The sequence below is a fragment of the Parasteatoda tepidariorum genome, chromosome 10 (genome assembly GCF_043381705.1).
Source record: "Parasteatoda tepidariorum isolate YZ-2023 chromosome 10, CAS_Ptep_4.0, whole genome shotgun sequence".
NCBI lineage: Eukaryota > Metazoa > Arthropoda > Arachnida > Araneae > Theridiidae > Parasteatoda > Parasteatoda tepidariorum.
The window spans coordinates 49653861-49671763 of NC_092213.1; the positions used below are offsets into that span (position 1 = coordinate 49653861).

Sequence of the window (17903 nt, forward strand, 5' to 3'; positions counted from 1 at the left end):
ACGCGTACCCCCGCTAAACTGTTCCCGTACCCCTGGGGGTACGCGTACCACACTTTGGGAAACACTGCTCTAAGTGATTAAAGTGACTAAGTGATAAATTGCACACAAACAGACAAAAACATATTTAGTAGCCGCTGGTGCATCTTTTAATTATAGGGTGTCTTGTAATTATTAATGCAAGTAGGGCACACCATAAATATTAAAAATTGCATAGCAACCCATGGTCGGAAATATCGAAGTTTCTGGGGGTGCAACTTTGAACTGGTACAATTATTTATCGAAATTATCTTTATTTTGAATTAAGATTTCTATTGATTATTGTCGAATAGGCTCAGATATAACTTTTTTACAGTAGCATAATTATTCTGGTGTGTATAGAGTGTTAAATTAGTCGCCAACGATACGATATTACCATAAAGTACTGTACTGTAAGGATACAGCTCACTGCCATGGGTTGCAACGCAATATTTAATCTTTTTTCCCTACCTTCCCTTAATGTTTTATTTTTATTTTATAACCAGCGTTGAACATCTGACCCAATTTTGAGTCTAGGGCCGTCAAAGTTAAACTTTGTATCCTTGTAATTTTGAACCCTACCCAGAAGACAAGGAAACAGAATTATTACCTGTGAATGAAAATGGAACAAATCTTCGCAAACAAATTGGCGGAAATAAAATACAACGTTCACCACATAAACCGGGCATATCACCAATTGATTATGACTTTAAATATTTTGGTAATTTTCTCCGTGATAAAAAGTTCACTAATCTAGAGCAGATCAAAAATGACACAATCTTTTATTGACACCAGAGAGCTTAATTTTTATGAAAGTGGTATCCAAAAACTAGTATCACGTTTGCAAAAATGTGTTAATCGTAATGGTTTTTATTTTGATTAATTAAATAGTTTATAAAACAGTTATGTTCATTTAAATTTACAGTAAAAATCCGACATTTCATATGTCGCAAACTTATATAATTATATATGTAATATGAAAAGCTTCAATTAATCTTTTTATGTTATTTCTTTTCTGTAAATCCTTTCCTTAATTTATTATTCTAATCGAAACACTTTCTCACACTTTTAAATTCACATCCTGTCCTTAAATTTATTTTTGGCTCAAGAATGCATTAATTAAAAGTAAGACATTTTCCCCTTTACTCTTTGTGGGAATCGCGCGACCTATTTAATAAACCAAATAAGATTTCCCATTTTCCCTAAATCGAAGCATTATACGGATTTTCTTTGCAAGATTTCAGGCTGAAGCACGATGAAATTGTGCCACATGCTCTCTGGTCATTCATCTCAAAATGATTAAATGAAATAAACTTGTTTGCTCTCTTTTAAATCCTGTGCCTGTTTGTTCTGCTCACACGACGTCCATGACTGCAAACCTTAGAAGCCGAGCAGGATAAAGACCTGATGAAACGGGCGCAGGATATTACTAAAATGCTTCTTTCAAGTATATAAATAAAAAGATACGAAAAAGTACCCGGAGAGCACCGATCACTTAGCTGGGGAATGGAGCTGTCATAGAAGAAAAAGACAGTACAAAAGAAAAGAAAAAAGTTTGGTTTGCTCCGTTACATAAATAAACACCTGTTTCACACTGATTATTGAATCAACATTAATCGACAATCGAAACTTTCATTCTTCCGGTTCCAAGGAGTGCTTAGAGATTCTTGGGACTTTCCTCCTTCATGGGTCCCACCTCACTAGTACCCGCTGAAAATTTTAGTAGTGCCTGATGTCCACGCTCTCGTCATTACCATTGGAGATTGGATCTCAACACTGCCTGGTCTGATTTTGCTTACCCCAGTGTTTCCCAAACTTATGACTTTGGTGTACCCTTTCTAAATTTTTCGTAACGCTTGTACCACTAATAAAAAAATAAATGCATTTTTTACTATAAAAAAATTGCTCAAAAGTTAAAAATCACAACCGGCTGTTGACACCACTAATTATTAACTGTTAACTCTGCACAAAATATCTAATAGAAAAATACGTAATCGTAAATTTTCATGGCTAGCCTTGTTTTTAAATAAAATTTCGTGAAATTTTCGTTTGTTGCAAGATATTTCGCATAAGAGCGCGTACCCCTGGAGGTACGCGTACTATACTTTGGGAAGCACTGGCCTACCCAAAACTGATTTGTTTTTGCCTCAACAATTGACTATTTTTTTTTCTCTCGCTGTTTTTTAACTTCCGTCATCACTGAACAATAGAAGTGTTTATAAAGAATGTGAATATTATTTCTTCACTCCTCGTGAAATGACAAAGAATTTGAACCGATTCGAAGAGAAATAACATTATTATTATTTTTTCTCTTCCAACATGTGTTTTCCCCCTCATCTCTTGACTAACGGACATTCCCCCCCCCTTCAAATCTAACTTTAGCCATTAGAGTTCCATGGATCATTAAAAAGGAAAATCACAGAAGTGATTCAGACCTCAAAAGCAAGCGACAAATTAAACAAATATTTTCTAAAGAAGAAGGGTTTTTTGTTCTGAACATGTCAAGAAAATAACAATACATCACTCAGTGTTTTGGTTTAATTATTTGTTTTAAAGATAGATAAACCCTTATCTAAATTTTTTCTTCTTCTAAATATTTCAAATTATTTTGATATAATCAAGTAATGATTCCACAAGGTAAATATTTTACACAATTTATTTTAATTAGAAGTGATATTTATTTGACAAATCGTGCTCTGATTTTTTAACGGTACTCTCTATTGGATTTTTCTGTACCAGTTGAAACGTGAATGCTTTTGAATCATTCACGCTAATATCTTGAAATTCGAAAATATAAATATATGGTTATTAATATTTATATTTTGATGATGTTTCTATTTATTGATATTTTTATTCAATGGTTAACCATATTATTCGTTTAAATTAAAATAATATTAAAATTTAGTGTTTTCATTATATATATTTTTTCACACTTTTGATTCGTATGATTATAATTTTAATTAATATTCAAATTATTTTAAGGAATCACTGTCTTTTTATTGCATTATATATCACAGTATATATGATTTATTGATTGAATAATTAAAATTAAAATTTTTATTTTATTATGGTTTTTAAGAAAAATAAACTATTCAAATATTTGAAATTTTTTTTTTCATCTTCTGAATTTTATTTTTAATAATTGAAACTTATTTTAATGTTTGAATGCCCTTACGATGTGGCAAAACTTACAAATTCGATATGGAAGAAAATTCTAAAGCCAATACTAATACTGATAATGAATTAGATGCTAGATTACAAAATTTAGGTATAGATCAAAGGATAAACCAGGTATATTAATCTTTGAGCCCGACATTGGTGTTCAGTTCACAGCCTGACTCAAACATTTCGAAAAGCAAACTATAGATGCTAAATTAAATGAGGAATGGAAATTTAAAAATTTTCGAAAATTCATTAAAGGTTCAGCTTTGAAATTATATATTAATAACCGTTTAAATTGTGATTCTTATCAGGAAATAGTAGAAATTTTTCAAGAGCATTACTTTTCACCTCCCTTTGGCTTTAATGATTTTCAAAATTTAAAATTTTCTGGCCAAGCTTAAGACCTGAATTCATATTTTACTGAAAAGGTTGAGTTAGGTCGTATAGTCGTATTAGTTAGGTCGTATTCAAATATTTTTGAGTTAGTAAGTTTAAGTAATGATCATATAATTGAGGGTCAATCTATAGGTTTGCCCCTACAAATTAAAACACTTTTGGTTTTAAAAGAACCAAAAACCCCAATTGAATGGCTCACAATTGTCTCTAAAATAATTCATGATGCCCACACTGTATTACCCCAAACTGAAACTAAACAAAAATTGCCGGAATCCAAATTTAATGGGTATAGACAACAATATCAAGGCTNAATGATTTCCAAACTAGAGACCCGAATTTATATTTTACTTAAAAGGTAGAGTTTGGTCATAAAAAAATTAAGTAATGATCATATAATTGAGGGTCTATCTATAGGTTTGTCCCCACAAGTTAAAACAGTTTTGGTTTTAAAAGAACCCAAAACCCCAATTGAATGGCTCACAATTGTCTCTAAAATAATTCATGATGCCCACACTGTATTACCCCAAACTGAAACTAAACAAAAATTGCCGGAATCCAAATTTAATGGGTATAGACAACAATATCAAGGCTGGGCACCAAGGCGGCCATTCATCTATCTATCTATCTATCTATTTACGGGAAAATATGTTCTAAAAAGTAGAAAAATGTATTTTCAGATAGTTTCGATAATCTTGAGATAGTCTCCTTAAGATAGTTTCGCGTTTCCTTGTGTCATTGATATCGTAATATTCTAGAGGTGTATTGTTCGAAGAAATTCTTACATATTTCTAAGTTAAAACCAAAAATCCATGAACTTACCCGAATTTTGCAAAATCCGTCCAAAGGGAAACAACACGTCCGCTAACTAAATTATCTAATAAAGAGGGCTGTCTGAGTCCTTCTACGTCTAAGTTAAATAGATACAACAATTCGTCTCCATGTGAAACACCTAGTTGAAAAAAATAAAAATTTGGGTTACAAGGATTTGTTAAGTCATCCCAAAATATCGCTTTCTAACGTATATGCTTCGGTGATCATGTAGCAGAAGCGTTGATTGGAATTAATATTTATTTCTCGTGTCTTATCAATTGGATGGTGATTCTGGTGAGTAATGATAAGACCTATTTATAAATTATAATAAAAATGCTTTGTTGGAAAGTTCCAAATTTATGAAACTGATAATTTAAATTTGATTACGGATTAACTGAGAAGAAGAAAAGTTTAAAATTATAGTTTGGATTTAAGGATAAATTATGGGTTATGTTTGAAAACTATACACAACAATGCTGTATTTTAGAATTAGAATTGTATGGAATTAATAAATTTTTTTTAATCTTTAGCTCTTTGACGCAGAATTTTTATTTAAAATAATTTTCATACTTGTTTCATTATTTTTAATTAATTTAAGTGAAAATATTGCGTTCAGCATTTATTACAGCTTGGAACTCCTGTGTCTTTTGCGTTAAAGGTAAAAACCTTTCAAACACGGCTATAATGATAATTTTTCAAATTCGAACTTATTTGAGATTATTTACAATAAGCGAAACAGTCATCATTGAAATTTCTTAAATAAATTATTGCAAAATCTATTATTGATAAATATTTGGATATGAATGATAAATATTTTTTTAAGTACTTTTTTTGGATTTTATATTTTAGTACTTATATAATTCCGATAATATAGCATTTTAGTAGCTCTTAAAACTGTTTTTTATGACCAAAAAATACCAAAATATATTTTTGCTTGTAATTAGAAAGTCATAAAAATGTATATATAAAAGGGACGCTGGTGTCCGATCTGCTTCAAAGGGTAAGTAATTTGATAGTTTTACTTTGTAGTTTGATTTGGTACTACTTTATAGTAATACATGTTTAAAAATTAGATTAAAGTGCTTCTTTTCAAATTTTTATCTAAAAGTGATATTTCAAATTTAGTGTTATAGTAAACGCTTAAGAATATTTCAAATTCGCAGTTTGTATTTAGGAATTAATAATAATAAAATCGAATTACAACTTACTTGTAAAACTTACCCTGCATCTAATCTCCAGTCTGGATTAATAAATTAGTGATAATTATAAGTAATTTTGATTTTAGTACTAAAATGTATGCTTTTTTTTGCAGTTTTTTCACAGTAGTTTGGGTCTAATTTTTTTACTGTAGCTATTTTGAGTTTCCACAAACGCATTTAAAAATTTCGTGCAATCATATAAGTCTAGTTTGGAAACGTTTCCTTATTAGCAAAAATCTGACTTTAAAACATCTCGCTACAAAACAATTATTTTCTGTATCTATTTTACTAATTTTACATGCTTCTTATGATTTTTTATTTTTTTATTACTTTTTCTTATTTCAAATTCAGTTTCTTTTTCCATTTTTTTAAAAAAATAAATTGCGGTCAAGTTCGTTAGACTTAATGTGACTAGCATGCCTTTAATTCATTCTTACCTGGATCAAAATAAGCAATGGGTGTGCCGTGTTCTATTTCGACCATGCTATTCTCGCCCCTGTATTCAAAAGTGTACATATGAACTGGTGCACCTTTAGATGCATATAAATGCACTGTTATATCGTTGCATGCGGTAAACATAGCATCCGTCGACATCTGGAAAAAAAAATTATTATTAGAAGAATGATTTATTTTTTATAAATGAAGATTCAAAAATAAATATTTTTGTAATAAAATTGCCAGATTACAAATTATGAAAACAGAAGCGCAAGATGAGGTAAAAGCGTGATCGGATATAATCGTGTGAGCTGATGAAGAGGTTATATTTTTCTTTCACGTATTTTTATTGAAAAAAGTTTGCGCACGTGAACTTTTTTATTGAACTGTAAATGAAGTAAAGAGATAAGGTAAAATGAACTGTAGGACGAAAGATCGGCCGAATCCAAAAAAAAAAAAAAAAAAANCCTCAGTCTCAAAAAAAAAAAAAAAAATGATATAAAGTTTTTTTTGTTTTTGTTTTAATTATCTGTTTTTTTTTGTTTGTATTATTTGTAAATAATATATGTTATCATAATTATATGTTCTCTTCGTGGGAAATTTGCGTAAAGTTTAAGGGTTTTTTCAATTTAAACTTCAACGAGATAAAGAATCATACAGCCTTTCATTAGAAATCGAGACTTGGTTTCTAGTATCTTCGAACATGTAGTTTATGCAGTTTAGTATGCAGTTTTTTTCAAATTTAGTTTATCTGGAATATCTAAAAAGAGCAGGAATTTTCGGAGAAGCTATCTTTATAAGTAATGGAATATTTTAATATTAATCCGTTTTATAGGTATATTAAAAATAGCTACGTTATAAGAACATAAATACACACATCCATAAATACATTGTCAAATATCTGTGGCATGAGTTGCTACATTGTCATTTTCACTTATTTTTTGGAAGAAAGAGTTTTATGGAAGAACTTACGTTTATGAAGGGTTGTAAAATTTGGGATACATTGGAGTGGTTGATGCGATTGAAGTATTCAAACATTATTGTCTCTGATACAGAATCCACATTGCCTCTTATGTTTGTCGTAGTTAGAATGAACATTGGAATTAGATGTGTTCGGAGGAAATTCGGATTGTCCCTCAGAGCATCTCGATATGTATTCAAGAGCACTGTAAAAATAAAATAATGTTATTACGAGGTTGAAGAAGGCACATTATAAAATTTTGTTCTATTTAACTTAATAACAACATAATTTTGCAGTTCTATATGCATAAATATATTTTTTAGACACAAAGTGTTCCTAGTAACATTTCTTAGACATTTAATCATTGCTGTTTTAATGGCTAATTTACTATGCGTACCGCATAATGGATCAAAACACCCTTAAGTAAAGGGGTTTATTCGCTCTTGATACATTATTAATCAGAAGTGTAGTTTATAGTGCAAATAAAAAAACAATAATGTTAACAGCGGACAAATAATGTATGCTATCAAATAAAATCAAAACTTGGAACTTTTTTTTATGTTAACAAAAACTTAGAAAAATATTTTTATTTTATTCTGTAATCGTCGTTGAACAGCCTACCCATTTTTTCGGATTTACGACTATTAGTGTTCAACTCCGTAGCCTTGCAATTTTGAACCCAATCCAGAAGACAAGGAAACTCCTGGCTCAAGTATTGGGAGAAATTTGCCTTCGTGGAGGATTTTTTTGATGGAACTAACCCGTATTTGCTTTACATGGAGAGGAAAACCACTAAAACCTTCCACGGTTAACCTGACGGCAAGGGGACTCTAACTCATGATCCGTCTACCACTGAGGATATTTTACGTCGGCACTGTGGTCGGTGCAAACCGGGTGCGGAATTCGTATCGACCAGCTATCGCTGGGATTCGAACCCCGTTCATATAATTGGAAGACGAAAGCTCTATCCCCTGAGCCATCACAGTTCTGGAAAAATAGTTTTGAAAAAAATTGGATTTAACTTCCATGCATTCCCCTAAAAAAAGTTATGAAATTGTTTAGTTACTTACAAGGATAAAAGAAAGCCCCTTCATCTCTGTTTATTCCAGCCATTAAAGGTATTCTTCTGAAATTTTCAGCGTTTAGTAAGTTTAAAGGCGTGTCTGTCAGAAATCTTTTGTCGCCACTCTTTTCAACAACTGGGACAGCTCTTAAAGGAAAATCTCCAAAGATCTGAAGATATGAAGAAAACATATTATTTAATTCAATCGGGAAGAAATCTATAAAAAGAGATAAAAAACAGTTTCTCTGCATGCGAAGTATGTACCTTTGACCTTTTGCAAGTATTAACTAATCTTATTAGCAAGCTTAAACTAATAAAACAAACGTGTCAAATGGTTTTGAAAAGGAGGTAGAAAGATCAAAATCAAACGAGTTAACCCTTTGATGTAGATGGGACACCAATGTTCCTTTTATTAATTTTTTTTACTGACAACCTAATTTGAAATAAAAATATGTTTCGGTATTTTTTAAATGTAAAAAACAGTCTAACAGTTACTAAAAAATTCTTTTATAATTTGAATTATATTTGATTTATATATGCTGTCAAAAATATAAAATCCAAAAAAAAGTCTGAAAAAAATATTTTTTCATTCATATTCAAAAATTTAATTATAATAGGCCTAGCATAATTAGCAAANTACATTTATCGCAGATCGTGCTGTAAACCATTCATAACCATAAATTATAAAAATACTAAATATAATGTTTTTCACTTACTTTGACAAAAATAATGAAAAAAAAATATGTTTAATAAAAATTTTGCGTCAAAGTGTTAAAAGTACAGTCAGAAAATGCTTCTAATTAGAGCAGAATAACTCAAATTTTTTGCTGAAACTCTACCTGATAAATCGTTTTCCGGCCTCGAAAATAAGAACTTGTTGCCATGTATTGGTAAATTGAATTTGCTGCCAATCGACATTCTGATCCTTTTTCAGACTAATTAAAATGTTTTTATTTTCATCTTGAACACTATGCCTGATACATATTTCAATCGTTTAAGAAGAATTCATATCATTTAATCGCCAAATCGATCGCCAATTGAAATTTCGACTACTTTACGATTAGAAAGAATCTTTACATTTCAACAGGAGTTATGGTGCCATGTGTCTGTTGCCTAATATGCATTTCTTAAAATTTTTTATTTTATTTTAAAGTGGTAATTTTTAATGCATAGGAAATCTTTAAATATTCTAAATGCTTGCACACATTTACAAAAGGGATTTGCCTGCGTAAAACTAGAATTGATATCATTTTAGAAAAAATCAGGTTCTTAAAGTGTGAAAAAAAATATCAAAAAAGGAATAAAATGGACGAATAGGACAATTTTTTTGGAAAATGAAAAGAATTTTACACTTTCATCAATTCTGCTCAAAGCATAAAATTTAACAAGATATATATTATAACTGTTATACAATTTGTGCCCTTATTAACTTAAAAATGAATAAATTTTTTAAACTAAAAATATCGGACAGGTTTTCCTTTTTCCATTTATAACTCAATTGGTTATTCTTACAAATTTTCCAGTAAAAAAATTGTTTTATAAATTATTTAAATTTTAATGTAAAAGTGTTACCATAAAAATGTGTTATAATCCTTAAGTATTTCACTACTAAAAAGTTTTTTTTAAGCGCCCTCGCTCTTTAAGATCTGAGGTTAACTTTTCGATTTTTGCATTTTCGATAATTTTTTTTAGATGAATTTTTTTTCGATAGCACTATCTATTAAAATAAACGTGGAAAATAAAATTATTGCTCTATTAGATAAGGTGAAATAGCAAATTTTTCTCAAAAATCCAAGGCAATAAAATTATGCAGTTAATATCTTTGATAAGTAGATACTTAAGTACTATATACTTGCCTTTTTTTACTAATGTTTTTAAAATATATTTTCATTATTGTTGAAACAGATTCAAACTAATTGAGATAATGCAGAAAAAAATCAAGCAGCGTAAATTACACATAAACAAAGATATTTTCCCAAAAATCTAAAATTAGACATACGTCTAACATTAAACTACTTTTTAAAGAATGCTGAATGCAGAATTACTGTACTTTTTTCTCTATGATTGGGCAGCAGCATTGTATCTAAAAATATTGTCGAGAACAGTAAATACCCATCATTTGCTTATTTGTTCAAATTAACTGAAGATGATTAAAAGCATATTAAATATTTCCTCCTCTGTCTTTGCCATTTTAATGGTAAATAAAGGACTACAATAGAAATTAATTATATTCAAAAAACATTTATCATCATCAACTATATTATTCATACAAAAAAAATCTTATTTTATAGTCTTATTAAATTTACACATTTAAGCTTTACGAACGACAAAACATTTAAACCACAAATTTATTTCTTTTAATAAAATCATTTATCATAAATATACCTTATACAACCTGCTTTCAAATAAATTATGAAATTACTTTTCTCTGTTTAGTTGGGGACTAATAAACGGGGTCATTTCCCTTTCGTTCCGTTATTCCAAGGAATCGGATTATTATTTTATTCCAGGAAAGAATGAACTGAATAATTCATTGCGGGTGATTTATAACCGAGGAGGAGATAAATGGATACACTGAATTTGATAAACCAGTGCGTGATACCAGGGTCTGATGAAAAGAAAGTTTTGACTTGGAAGTATTCAGTTTTCAAGGTTACTTGTCCAGTAATACTAAATTTTATGTTCCATTTTTCATATTTTGGAATTTTATTTTGATAAGTAGAGTACAAAGGTGTGTCTTTAAGTGTTAAGAGTTAATTTTTTTTGCGTAAGCACTCGAAAGAGTGAGAAAAAAAGTTAAAAATGATATGCTAATATAAGTAGAAGTTGATGAATTATGTGTTTAGAGCCAAAAATTATAATAGTTAAAGGTACGTTTTCTTACAATTATTCGATAAAGAAACGTTTAGGCTTGAAATATTTAGTTTCCTAGATTACTTGTTTAATGAATTAGATTTTATGACTCATTTTTCATAATTTGGAGTTTTATTTTGATATGTAGAATGCAAAGGTGTGTCTTTAAGTGTTGAGAGTTAATTTTTTTTTGCGTAAACTCGCGAAAGAGTGAGAAGAAACAAGAAATAGCTTTACAATGATATGCTAATATAAGTAGAAGTTGATGAATAGTTTAGAGCAAAAAATTATAATAGTACGTTCTCTTACAATTATTCGATAAAGAAACTTTTAAGCTTGAAAGATTTAGTTTTCTAGATTACTTGATTAATATATTAGATTTTATTACTCATTTTTCATAATTTGGAGCTTTATCTTGATATGTTGAATGCAAAGGTGTGCCTTTAAGGGTTAAGAGTTAATTTGTTTAATTAAACTCGCGAAAGAGTGAGAAGAAAGAAAAATAGTTTAACAATGATATGCTAATATAGTATGAGTAGAAGTTGATGAATTATGCGTTTAGAATCTAAAATTATAACAGTTAAAAGTATATTCTTTTACAATTAATCGATAAAGAAAAATTGGATTGAAAAATTTAGTTTTGAAGATTACTTGTTCAGTATACTAAACTTTGTGAGCAATTTTTTTTATTTTTGAGTTTTATTCTTTTATATTAGAGCTAATTTCCAGCCGGGTTTTTCTTTTTTAATTTAACATTGTTCTAAACGTGTTATGTGATTAATTATTTTAGTCAAAATGTAAATAGCCTCTAAGAAAGAAGAAATAAAACATCAGAAAAAAGAAGAAAATTAAGAGTACAGCGAAAAGTCTCAAGCCCAAGAGAAGCAAAAATCTTAAAAATTTTGAGCGAAAAAGAAAAAAAAAATCGTGTAGACAGCAAAGAAAAACATAGGTATCCAAGAGCCGTTCAATAAATAGAAAAAGATAACTTTAAAATATTCCATTCCAAAAAAAAAAATTAAGAACGACAACTCACTTTACTATCCTTTTGTGCATTGAGTATCTCTTGAAAAGTTTTTTGTCTAACACAGTCAAGTATAGTTGCCGATGAGCTGATTGAGCAACCCAATCGCTGTGCAATTTCTCGAGCATAGCCGTGCGGATCACCTTCTAAAGCCCAATCGCAGAGAGCTGAACCACTTTGCATGATGGCCCTGTTGAACAAGTCTGAAAGAGGGTAGAATATAGTATCAAACTCTCATTTGGAGGGGTAAAGGGATAAAACAAAACATACTCGAATATTACTGTTAGATCTCACATACACAAAAAGGTGGGTTTTATACAAGGTGTTCTGCAATGACTGCCAATTATATATATTTTCAAAATCTTTGTCAAAAATGGGTGTTGTAGTGGACTAATCGTAAAGACACGGTCCCCAGTAGAAAACCGAAGTCAAACATCACTGGCTGCGGTCAGTAAGCTGGTTAGTGACCATTTCGATCAGCCTGAGTAGGGACCGAGGGTGCGTGGTATCGGTGCTCGTTGAACTGTTCTACCGTAAAGTGCGCGACTTCACGCGCATGTCGTTAAGCTACCAAGGCAGGGAAGCCATCCCCTCCGTAGAGGATCAAAATTGCGATGGCATGTCTTCAGATCATCCTCAGGGATGTTTCTCAGACCGTAGCCTATAGCCCATTATGCAGCTCTAGTTCGACGTAAATAAAGTACCTACCTAGCTTGTCGAAAATGGAATAAAAAATTGCACACATTACAGATCGCAAATTAATATTTAAATGAGGAAAGAACAAAAGTACTCTCAAAATGTAATGAATCAAAACCGAAGCAGTCAGGGCTGAAAGCAACAAAACTTGCTTGATCGCCAGTGGAAAAAGAATGTAGTCAAAAGCGATTATTACAATCATCTTTTAAGTTAGGCAATCAAACTGGTTCTGGTGTTTCTTTCTTATTTCATTTCCCCAATGAGAATTCCACAGATTTTGTTTGAGTATTTGTTTCTTCCTCGTTTAAATGATAATTTGATACTCTTAATGGTGTTCTTTTTTGATTTATATGTTTGGTAATGATTTTAAAACTCATATTAACGGAGGTGACTGCAGAGCATCTTGTTTCTTATTGCATATTTGGGTAATTCACAATTTTTTCCCACTTAAAAATAATATATTTATTTATATACTAATGAATTTATACATTATATTTTAATTGGTAATTTATACCCATGAAAAGCATTCTTAACGAACTAGATTTAGTGAAGAAATGATTAGTAAGAGCGAAAAGAAAATTAAACGGTAAATGTGAAGCCGTTACTTAATAAAATATCTTCATAAATACGCAGTAAAATATATCTTATAGTACCTATCCGCCTGTATGCAATCTTTCCTTGTTTTACAAGCAAGTTTCCATTTGTAGCATTAAAATAAATATTGCAAAATAAATAAATAAAGTAAAAGGAAAATAATTATGATACCAATGATATAAATAATTATTATAAGAATTGAATTTTTGTCACACGTAAAAGAGTAATTTATTAGACATTAATAAAATTGATATAAAAATAAAATAAATATTCTAGTGATGAAAGCGATATGAAGAACTTTAACTCCATATGTACTGACGGGATTTTTAAGTCCCACTATTATTATATCCATATAGCATTGGAACGGAACGAAATGTCCCATCGGAACTTGTCTGTTCCTGTAATATGACGCTCCGTTTTTCATTGCTATTTGACCACACATGATTGTTTGAAGTTGAACGCCACCTGTGGAATAATTTAGCTATAGATATTTTGTTCAAAAACGTCATTCTATTATTCCCCAATTCTCAGCTTTCTATCTCGATGATTTTGTAAGTATGTCCTTCATACTTCTTTATTCATTAACATTTTCAACTAGTTATAAAATAAAATCTGAAATGTTGTTGTTGTCGTCAACCATTAAGGCCGAGGGGTGCGATTGTTCTTGTTTTCCAGTGGCGCCATCTATGGCCAAAAATTCGACATCTGCCACTTCCATACGTCACATCCGTTGACAGGGCGAACTCAATCATGCATCCATTCATCCACAAATTGTAATTCTGACCTGAACCAGAGAACTATCAATCTCCAATTCAGTGTCCCCAGAGGTATTGATTTGTTATGGGAACATGGAGGACTTTGTGACTCAACAGATTTAATGTGCACCAGTCACCATTCACTACAAAGTCTGAAGCGCTTAACTTTACTTAAAATTTGGTGTAAATCCCGAATTAAAAATTTTATGAAAAATTTGAAAATACTATTGACTATTAAAAAAATAGACCTTATTTAATGTGACAAAAAGTTTAATATATTTTTCACAAATTAGAAAATACCATTTAATATTTAAAAAAAGAATAAGTCAATGTGTAAAATACACCTTATTTAATGTGACACACACATTTTTGCTAATTTTTTAATAATTTAGTAAATAAAGGGTTAAAAGTAATCTCATTTTAAAAATTTCCTCGATATTCTTACTTTCTCATTCACTTACTCACACAATTGCGAAACAATTATAGTACTTCAAGAAAACCAACCTTGACTCATGGGAGAAAGTATATGCATGAATACACTTGCAGCTCCTGACCCTTGTCCGAAAAGAGTGATAGCGTTAGGATCACCACCAAAACGATCTATGTTCTCTCTCACCCATTTAATGGCTAAAACTTGGTCTTTTAATCCCATGTTACCGGAAATGGCTTGATCACCAGTGCTTAAGAAACCTGAAAGAAATTGAAAAAGTTTATTCTTTCTGAAATTAAGGGTTAAAATAGGGGATAAAACGATTAGGAAAGGCTAAATGTTCCCTAAAACAAAAGATACAAAAGATGTTTATTAACAGAGTGTTCAGTAATGACTACCCTTAAGGGTTCTCTTCTGACAAAGAAGTGATTTTTACCCTTCTATGTTGATTTATGGAGGATTATCTAAGCACTATTTCCTTGTTTGTTACATAATTAATGGGTTATGAATGTATTTGTTTTATTTTACGCATTTTATTTCATCTTGTATTATTGATATTACTTACTTTATTAATTGAAATGTATTTTTAAGTTCGAGAACTACTCTTTCAAAAATTTAAAGTGTTTTCGAAGTTGATTTGAGATTTATTTGAAATTGACTTTAGAAACAACCTAAAATGATCAACCTCCCAAGAGGTATAATCAAGGTGTATGAAGTTGTTTTATTCACACTTGAGGTTGTTTTTAGGTTGATGGAAATCTACTTTAGAGAGACCAGCTTAGATAGGTTATTTTTTTAGGTATACGGGCTATTTTTTTTTAACACTTCAAGCAAATAAGTATATTTGAGGTGTGAATAATTTCACCCAATCTCAGCTAAAAGTATTGTTGAATTATATATGAGGAGTAAATGAGGTTTGGTGTTGAGTATTGAGAAACTTAAGAGAAAGATGACATAAAAATGTAAATGTTCTGTATTTTTTTAAAAATAAATTAGAAATAAGTAATTTTTAACCATAGAATACTTTTCGCTTACATTGACATGAATAAATCTGAAATATCAATTTAGATTTATGTAAATCACTCTCTCTCTATGTTTCTCTTTTTGCTAGATTTTTTTCCCTCTTCAGTTATTACATTTCCCTTTTCAGAGACATATAATTGAGGAGTTTGCTAGTCTTAAGGAATTATAAATGCTTTTATTAAAACAATATTCGTTATGAAATAAATTAAACTGAGGTATCTTAAAATCACAATAGTTGAAATCTCGAACTTTAATAGTTTCTTGATACTTCATAAATATTTTTATTAAAATAGTATTTGTAACGCAGTTTTTCACATAGAAGTATTTTAAAATTGAAATTGAAACAAGTATGCTCAATTTAGGCTACCAATCAATATTAAATAAGATAACTTTACTAATGTAAATAAGTTAACTTGTTAATTACGTTTTTTATTTATTATGTTATTTTATTTATTTATTTTTCACTTTCATTTTACTGCGCGTCTTGTATTTCTATGGGATCATTATAAATAACTAGTGAAATGTAGTCGATTTGACAAAAGCCCATATGACATCTTCAAATCCGTCCGGGAATCATTTTAACGTCGTTGTAGACTAAGCAATAACTCAAGTGGGTGCGAGAGGGTTCGAACAATTCTTGCAAAAATTAATCAGATTAATTTTTTTATAATCTTTTAAAATTGGAATTTCATGTAACTAACGTCTACTGGTAAATATTAAAACGCTCTTTTCATAGCTAATTTAGATTTAAACATTATTATTTTATACTTCATGAGCCTGGCATCCAAACAATATTAATAGTCACCTCCATATCTACTTATATTAGTTTAGTTCTGAAAAAAAAAATAAACAGTCGTCATAGTACTGTGAAAGATTAAAACAGCTTCTTACCAAATACACCTATCCTGTAGTTGAAAGTGACCAGAATTATTCCTTTATCCATCAGTTTTTCCGGACCATAAATATTTGCTGATCCTTCTTCAAAATTTCCTCCGTGGATGAAGATCATAACGGGATAAGTGACAGATGAAAATGATCCTGTAGCCTAAAGGTTAAATAAAATTAGCATTGGTGGATGAGAAATAATGTTTCACACAAAGAAACTTGTAACAAACGTTAAAATTATTGGATCTCTTATTAATTTCAGGTATCCAACAAAAGAAAATTCTTGGTTATCCGTAATCAACGCCCCTTAATTAATATTTTCAAAATCCTTTTAAAAAAAAGAACAAAAAATCCATAAATCCACTCGCCAAAATTAAAATAATCTAAAACATGCTGTTTTATTAATTTAAATGTCAATTTAGTGAAAATATTATACTTACATATTGCATTCAGTGAAAATACTATATCATATTTTCACTGCATTGATCTCAACATTGATTACGGAGCATTTTGGGAACCACTGGAATACCTCAACAAATTTACTAGACCTTTTGTTATAAACCGAGTAGTTTAGTGTCCTACAACTTGCAGCAGACTCTAAGGCAGATTGTAGTAAAACTTAACTAGTGCAGTTTTTAACGGCATAAGCTAGATAATCATTTTTTTAACGTTAAATTAACATACAATTTCCCAACAAAAGAAACTTTCGTAGAAGGTAAACATTCTTTTACGATCAAAGCTTGCTTTTATATATAAATGGGTAAACTTCAAAAAAATAAGTATAATCCAATTTTAATGAGAAACTCCGTAAAAAAATTTTTAAATTTATTTTATTTATTTATATTTTTTTATGGAACTAAATATGTTCCGACTAACTGTGATATAAAACTATTATTTTAATTTTAGAAATGCCTTTTCAAGTTTGGCTTATTTTTTTCTCACTTCAAATTCCCTTATATATGTAAAAACTGCTTAGCTGTTCATCTGACGATGCGAGGAAAATATAGGAAAAAATATCATGGTGAAAACCATAAAACAAAATGTCTCGACAAGAGTCTTCTTTTTAAAAAATCTGAAATACTAAGCAAGTGAGAATCGACAATATTTTACTCATTTCACCCAAAGTCCATTTAACAGTTTTTTTTAATCCAAACGCATTGAATAGCCGAAGCATTTTCCGAATCTAACATTGAATAGCCCATCCATTTGTCGAATGTACATTCAGACTCCTATTCCTCAGGTAATTATTCACGTAATCGGAGCGATTACCTGACGTAATCTATTCTTCACATAATCGCGTAATCCTGAGCCCAAATCAGAAAACCAAAAGTGTGCGGGAAAAAAAATAGATTGTTTGCCGATTGTTCATCGATGATTTCGCATTTGTGTTGCATGTAGAAGAAAGTCAAACACATGATAATAACGACAGCGATTGATCTCTAATCCGTCTTGCATAGAGTACCTTGATATTGGGAGTAAGGGCAAGTTTTCCAATAGGCCAGTTTCTTTTTCAGAAATGAAATAAAAAAAAATTCTATCTAAATCAGATTTCGAGATATTGATGATTCTCATAATGACAACTTTGAAGGAGAATATTTTCAA

At 30.0% G+C, this 17903-nt stretch overlaps 1 protein-coding gene across 1 annotated transcript in view; it reads right to left on the reverse strand.

Moving 5' to 3' along the window:
- LOC107447032 (esterase E4) overlaps window positions 1-17903 on the reverse strand; it is a 44284-nt gene that overhangs the window by 3740 nt on the left and 22641 nt on the right. The window contains exons 3-9 of the mRNA XM_043051829.2: window positions 16308-16461; window positions 14468-14653; window positions 11931-12121; window positions 8049-8211; window positions 6990-7183; window positions 6020-6176; window positions 4393-4522 (exon numbers count right to left, since the gene is read on the reverse strand). Coding sequence (XP_042907763.1) covers window positions 4393-4522; window positions 6020-6176; window positions 6990-7183; window positions 8049-8211; window positions 11931-12121; window positions 14468-14653; window positions 16308-16461 — 1175 coding nt within the window. The remainder of the gene's footprint in view (window positions 1-4392; window positions 4523-6019; window positions 6177-6989; window positions 7184-8048; window positions 8212-11930; window positions 12122-14467; window positions 14654-16307; window positions 16462-17903) is intronic.